We start from the raw sequence: 7500 nt of genomic DNA, 5'->3' as shown, positions 1-7500 counted from the left end.
ATCCACTGGTCCCTTAATGCTGTTTCTCTTTTGGTAATCTGTGCAGGGTTGTCTTGCCCTGCCAACCAAAAACACACTTCTTTTGTGACATTTGGCGACGCTCTCGCTCTGATCAGTGAAGTCTGTTGTGCTCTCAGTGTGCTGCTATACGGGAGCGCGCGCTCTTCCGGCAGAAGTGCCTCAGGACCCATATAAGGAAATTCCGCTCCATCTAACGTCACACAGAGCCATACTCGAAAAAAACTTTCCCAAACCGAAGGAGTATTTTTGTTACAGAAATACTCCTTCAAACGTACAACTTAATTTTTGAAACTTTGTCCATGTTTTGCATGGGAATCCAACTCTTTAACAGTGTAAAAAACTCAGTATGCATGAAATAGCATTTCACCCCCCCTTTAAAATGTCTTCTGAAGCCATTCAATAGATGTGTGAGAAAAATAGATATTCAAGTTAAAGTACAGTTTCATCTAGACCAAAGCAGAAATGTGTTCCTTTTAAAGGTATAGTCAGTTTCGTTTCCCATTGACTTTCATTGTTTGTTTGTGTTTTTCACAATGGAAGTCAATGGTAATCAAAACTGCTTGATTACCAAACATTCTTCAAAATACTTACAGGTTCAGAACAACACGAGGGTGACTACATTATCACACAATTTCAAATTATGACAACTATCACTTTAACTCATTTAATTTAATATTATTTAGAAAAAATCTGAAGAAATATAATAAAATAATTAATAACAAAAATATATTGATAAATATTAATGTATTTCAATACTTTGGGTAAAAACATATTTACTTGCAAAAACTTTACAAAAACGTTATAAAGTGTTTTTTTTTTTTTTTTTTTTTTTTTTACAAAGCAAAATCATGATCTTTCCAGGTACTGCATGTACTCTGCTGCACCAGGTTTCATTTGCAGAAGCATGAATGAGATTTGACAGCTATGCTGGAGGGCAAGTTGTATAGACTAATTTTATGACGCTTCATTTATTCAGTTATTCTCGGTGCTTCTGAACACAATGTGCTTTCATTGTATGGAGTGCAGTGCAGTGTGAACAGTCAAAATTGTCCTTTCATGTGGAGACACAAGAATGAGTAATGAGATAAAATATATGCATCAAAAAATGTCTGCTAAATTTTCTACATTTCTACAGCAATTCAATACTAGAACATTGTAAATCTAAATATATATATATATATTTTTTAAAACAATTGGCTGTAGCTGAACACCTACACAAATGTCAGTCTTTCAATTTCATTACCATCTATACAACAAATTTTGCACTATATTATATTATATTATATTATATTATATTATATTATATTATATTATATTATATTATATTATATTATATTATATTATATTATATTATATTATATTATATGTGTCTTTATTTTGTGGGGTGAACTTTGACCCTATGATCTTAACATATTGCATAAGATTCCTAATAACTTCTCACTTTTAATCTTCTTATAAAGGGAAAATCATTAAACAGAATAATGAATGATGCAATATATTGTGCTTAGAGCAGTGAAGCAGACCGTATGCACCCAAAAGTTTATGGCATTTAATATAATTTAGGTCAGGCCTCTAATAAGGACTAATGGTGGGCCATTTACAGTATTAATTCCACGCTTGACTGGTTCAATTAGCGCTTGGACCTGAACTCACACTAGTCTGTTTTACCGCCTGTGTCAATTTGAATCTCACTCATCTCTCGTTATTTTGTCCCTCTTTGTCTGTCAGCTCTTCTTTGGCTCTTTTTTGTAGTTTTAGGCTTATTATTTTATTCTTCTTGTTTGTTTGATGTAATTTGTTTCTATCAATTGTAGACTCTTTTTTCTGATATTCTTTTACCTTTAACCCTGTCCAATCTTGTTTCTGTATTATATGTAACCCTGGACCACAAAACCAGTCATAAGGGTACATTTTCAGATAATTGAGATTTATGCATAATCTGAAAGTGGAATAATCTTTCCATTGATGTATGGTTTGTTATGATAGGACGATATTTGTCAGAGATGCAACTATTTGAAAATCTGGAATCTGTGGGTGCAAAAAAATCAAAATAATGAGAAAACACCTTTAAAACTCTTAGCAATGCATAGTACTAATCAAAAATTAAGTTTTGATATGTTTACAGTAGGAATTGTACAAAATATCTTCACGGAACATGATCTTTACTTAAAATCCTAATGATTTTTGCCATAAAAGAAAAATCTATAATTTTGACCAGTACAACGTATTTTTGGCTGTTGCTACAAATAAACCCCAGAGACTTAAAACTGGTTTTGTGCTCAAGGGTCACATATTTGACTGTGCAGTTATAAACATATGTCTAACCCTTTAAGTCTTCAACGATAAGTTTGTTAGAAAGATTGGTTCCCTTTTATCCTTTCAATAATTTTTTCCTCTTTGCACCTTTCTCAGGTGTACATCGTACCACAAGCGGCTGTTTTTAAGATGGAGGGTCTGGAGGGAGCCGAGGCCGAGGCCGCCATGCTGAACAACATGCGTGTTTACGGCACGCTGGTGCTCAGCTTCATGGCTATTGTGGTGTTTGTAGGAGTGAAGTACGTGAACAAGCTTGCGCTGCTCTTCCTCGCCTGTGTCATCTGCTCGATCCTCGCCGTCTACGCCGGAGTGATCAAAACTGCCTTCGATCCTCCGGTCTTCCCGTATGTGCCTCAGCAACATTACAATCACATACCATCACTGAAGCTGCCAAGAATGAGTTTGTTTGAAATGATTTCCACAGAGTGTGTGTGCTGGGAAACCGAACTCTGGTTTGGAAAGGCTTCGATGTGTGCGCGAAGGTCATTGAGAGAGAAAACGCCACGGTCACAACCAAGCTCTGGCAGATCTTCTGCGACTCTGAGTTCCTGAACGCCACCTGCGACAGCTATTTCGCCAACAACAACATCACGGAAATACAGGGAATCCCCGGAGTTATGAGTGGTATTCTGCGCGGTAAATACAGCCACAAAGTGATATATGAGAAATATATGAACACTTTTATTCAGCAAGAATGCATTATTTTTGTTCTTTTTTTTTTCATTCTATTAATCAAAACTCAACTGTTTTCAACTTTCAGGATCAAAAATGTTTATTGAGATGCAAATTAGCATATTATAATAATTTCTGAAGGAAATTCAGCTTTGATCACAGAAATGAATTAAATTTTAAAATACTTTCAAATAGTTACTTCAAAGTATAAGAATATTGCAGCCATACAGCAAATAATTTTGAAAATTGATTTTTAAAAATTGTTTTTAAATACATTTCGGAATGTACAAAAAATGGCCAAACATATATTTAAATATTAAAATATTTTTAGAAAATATATTTATGTAAATTTATTGTCTAACAAAGTTTTCTTTTCTTTTTTTTAATATATACTGTATATATATTTTTTTCTTTTTTAAGGATTTAAAATATATATTTTACCCTCCATAATATTTCGGTCCAATAAAACACATTCACGTCACATTTGAAGAAAATCGTTTAGTTTTTTTATAACCCCTATAACACTAGTGAACATGTAACACTTTAGAAAGAAAGTAAACCATGAAGAGAAATCAAATGTAGGCTGCTGTGAGATTGACAGTGTATTTTCTTGCCCCTAAAATACAGTTTGAAAAATTATTTGATATATGAATGTGAAAAATAGATATATTATTTTCAGTTCAAACATACATCTGATTGAGCACCATGGCTTACAACATATATATATTTAAAACAGATCATTTTATTTTGCAATATTGGTTGATGAGCATTAGAGACATTTTTCAAAAACATTAAAAATCTTACCGAACCCAAACAGAAGACATTCACTTTTGTTTTTTTTATACTTTTTCAAATACAAACTTTTCCTCTGTTTCAGCTAACCGTTGCTATTAATATTGCTCATAATTAGTGTTAATCAAGCCTTTAACACTAATGATAAATAAATGTGCACATTTCTCATATTCGCTCTCTTAGTTTCCCTGTCTCTCTCACTCTCTCTCTTCCAGAGAATCTCTTTGGGAATTATATGGATAAGGGAGCGTTCATTGAGAAGTTGGGACTACCCTCCATTGATGAACCAGATTCTCAGCCGACAAACACCAACCGCTACGTGCTTGCAGACATCACCAGCTTCTTCACCATGCTGGTGGGCATCTACTTCCCCTCCGTGACAGGTAAAGATTTCTCTGGACAGCCCTGATCTCAGCCATCATTTCTGATGATAAACATTAACCTCGTGGATCGGAATGCATAAGAATAATCTACATTCTTAAAAGAATCAAAATTCCAAAAGCGTTGTCAAAGAAGTAACATTTTCTTCAAGAATTGTTTTTAAGTATTATTAAAAGAACTGTAGTAGACCTTTTGTGCAATGGTGAATGTTCAAATAGAACTATAAATGCCGATAATGAACCTTGCTTTTTAAGAGTTTATAAAAGACTCCTGATTTTAGAATACAAGTCATCAAAACTATGAAATAACGCAAATGGAAGTACGGGAATGATGTATTGAGCAAACACTGTAGCCATTCTGTGGTCTGTCTTGTTTTGAACAGGTATCATGGCTGGATCAAACCGATCCGGTGATTTGCAGGATGCCCAAAAGTCCATTCCCATCGGCACCATCCTGGCCATCACCACCACCTCCATCATCTGTATCCTCTCAGATAGAAACACACACACACACACAGTCTGATACAACACCCTCCTGCGATACAGTTTATGATATTAGTGATCAAATATCAAATGACTCATTTTAGTGATTCAGTCGAATCAGTTTACAAAGAGTCATTTACAAACAGATCCAGTGTAGAAGCTGGTAAGTTTTTGAACCAGTTCTTTTGAACGAACTGAACAAATAAACCAAATTATTCAAAAGTATAATAATATTCATTATGTAAGCCTAGGAATCCCTCCACAGAGAAGCTAAAAGACTTAAAAACACTCAAACCTGTTGATTACAAAATACTTGTTTATCAAAAAAACCAACACTCTTTTAACTGAAATATTCAGATATGTCCAGTGTGCTTCTGTTTGGTTCCTGCATCGAGGGAATGGTGCTGAGGGATAAGTATGTTATGTGTTTAAAATGTGTCTTATAACTTATAAATATATATAATACATTAGCATTTAAATATTTAAGGTTGGTTAGATTAATGTTTTTTAAAAGAAGTCTCTTATTCTCACCAAAGCTGTTTATTTGAACAAATATACAGTAAAAACAGTAATATTGTGAAATATTATTACAGTTTAAAGTTACTGTTTTTTATTTGAATATCTGTTAAAATGTCATTTATTCCTGTGAAGCTGTATTTTCAGCATCATTCCTTCAGTCTTCAGTGTCTAATATGATGATTTGCTGCTCAAGAAACATTTCCGATTATTATCAATGTTGAAAACAGTTGCGCTGACCAATAGTTTAGTGGAAATCATTCATTTTTATTCTTCAGGATTCTTTGATGAACAGAAAATGGAAAAAAACAGCATTTATTTGAAATAGAAATCGTTTGTAACATTATAAATGCTGCTGAGTAAAACCCCAAACTAGTGAGAGGTAGCATAATTCTTTGTGTATGTTTGTGTGTTTCAGGTTTGGTGAGGCGGTCAGGGGGAATCTGGTGATCGGGACACTGGCGTGGCCTTCACCTTGGGTCATCGTCATCGGTTCCTTCTTCTCCACCTGTGGTGCAGGGCTTCAGAGTTTGACAGGTGCTCCGCGTCTCCTACAGGCCATTGCACGAGACGGTATCGTGCCGTTCCTCAGGGTGAGCGTGCACACATGATGTTTAGTCTTTAGCCTTTGACTTTCAGCATAAAGTCAGATTCACATTACAGCTGACTCTGGCCAAGAGCTGCCAGCACTGACCTTGTTTTTACCTGTGTGTGTGTGTGTGTGTGTGTGTGTGTTGCAGGTGTTTGGTCATGGAAAAGCAAACGGGGAGCCCACCTGGGCGTTGCTCCTGACCGCATGCATCTGTGAGAGTGGAATTCTCATTGCTTCTCTGGATAACGTCGCTCCGATTCTCTCCATGTAAGAGGCCATCCATATATCCAGGAGCATTAGAAACAGAGCTGGATTATCCATAAGGCCACTTGGGCCAGTGCCCGGGGGCACCAACCATTCACAACAACTAGGGGGGCACCACATGACACAAGCTTTAAAAAATATTTTTCATAAATTGTTTTATTATAAACTTGAAATTCTTGAAAGACCATACATAACTCGTTTATGAACACTAACTTAACAACAATAATAATAATAAATTATAAATAAATAATGACCACTATCAGTCCCCCCCTTCCATTCCTAATCTGTCAGAGTTGAGTTGGTCCACAACAAATACGCAAATGTGTCATTTTTTTAACAGCTACAGAAAATGAATCAAAATGGACAGACATCAATTGAGTGGTTTTGCAAAAATAAAGTTAAAGAAAGACAAGGACGCTAAAATTTTCATATATTTATATTTTAATAATTTTCATATATTTATATTTTATATTACTGTATATTACTAAAACTAAGACTGAAATAAAAACTAAAATAAATAACAGAAATGTGAAAATAAAATTAAAATGAAAACTATTAATACTATTAACTATTAATATAATTATGCTGTGTTTGTGTGTGTGTATATATATATATATATATATATATATATATATATATATATATATATATAAAACAAACATAACTAATATATAACAGAATTAACATCAAAACTAAATGGAAAATATGAAAATAAAAGCTAGTTCAAAATAATATTAAATACTATAATATTATATAAAAAATACAAATATATTTATTTGGTTACTTATTAACCCAACTGATTGTTAACAGTTTAAGCTTTAGGTTTCGTTAACAGTAATACTGAATCAATGATTTTTTTTTGGCTTGAAAAGTGTGTTATATATAAAATAAAATATAAATATATATAAATGTTAATTAGTTCAATATTTGTAACAATCTCTTTTTTGAGACAATCACATTCAGACATTTTTAAGTGTGGTTTAAGGGTCCAAACATCTGAGACATGGTCCCGTGTGTCCGTGTCTGTGTATTGACATGTCTGTGTTTGTTTCTCTCGTGCGGCTGCAGGTTTTTCCTCATGTGTTACATGTTTGTGAATCTGGCCTGTGCTGTCCAGACTCTGCTCAGAACGCCCAACTGGAGACCGCGATTCAAGTTCTACCACTGGTGAGCTCCAGTCTTGCCGTTTGCTGTGGCTTCACTCATATTTGTACACTAATGTTTGCCTTCATGTTTTCCAACAGGACTCTATCCTTCCTCGGCATGAGCCTCTGTCTCTCGCTCATGTTCATCTGTTCTTGGTACTATGCCATTGTTGCCATGGGAATCGCCGGCTGTATCTACAAGTATATAGAGTTTCGAGGGTAAGTGGATTGTGACCCGGAGTCGAGGGGGAGCTGGAAAACCAAGACGATGGATTAGAATTGAGTTTTGGGAGTTTGACCTCTCAGGATCCCTCGTAAT

At 34.6% G+C, this 7500-nt stretch overlaps 1 protein-coding gene across 3 annotated transcripts in view; it reads left to right on the top strand.

The window, feature by feature from the left end:
- The window catches only part of LOC128016028 (solute carrier family 12 member 5-like), a 90172-nt gene that overhangs the window by 69197 nt on the left and 13475 nt on the right, over positions 1 to 7500 (top strand). For all 3 annotated transcript variants that reach the window (XM_052600344.1, XM_052600343.1, XM_052600342.1), the window contains 9 exons: positions 2434 to 2681; positions 2762 to 2973; positions 4017 to 4184; positions 4565 to 4663; positions 5022 to 5079; positions 5599 to 5773; positions 5921 to 6039; positions 7105 to 7203; positions 7281 to 7400. In XM_052600344.1, coding sequence (XP_052456304.1) covers positions 2434 to 2681; positions 2762 to 2973; positions 4017 to 4184; positions 4565 to 4663; positions 5022 to 5079; positions 5599 to 5773; positions 5921 to 6039; positions 7105 to 7203; positions 7281 to 7400 — 1298 coding nt within the window. The remainder of the gene's footprint in view (positions 1 to 2433; positions 2682 to 2761; positions 2974 to 4016; positions 4185 to 4564; positions 4664 to 5021; positions 5080 to 5598; positions 5774 to 5920; positions 6040 to 7104; positions 7204 to 7280; positions 7401 to 7500) is intronic.

Source organism: Carassius gibelio, chromosome A6 (genome assembly GCF_023724105.1).
Source record: "Carassius gibelio isolate Cgi1373 ecotype wild population from Czech Republic chromosome A6, carGib1.2-hapl.c, whole genome shotgun sequence".
NCBI lineage: Eukaryota > Metazoa > Chordata > Actinopteri > Cypriniformes > Cyprinidae > Carassius > Carassius gibelio.
The sequence above is the reverse complement of the archived record's forward strand: the minus strand, read 5'-3'. Positions and strand labels throughout refer to the sequence as shown.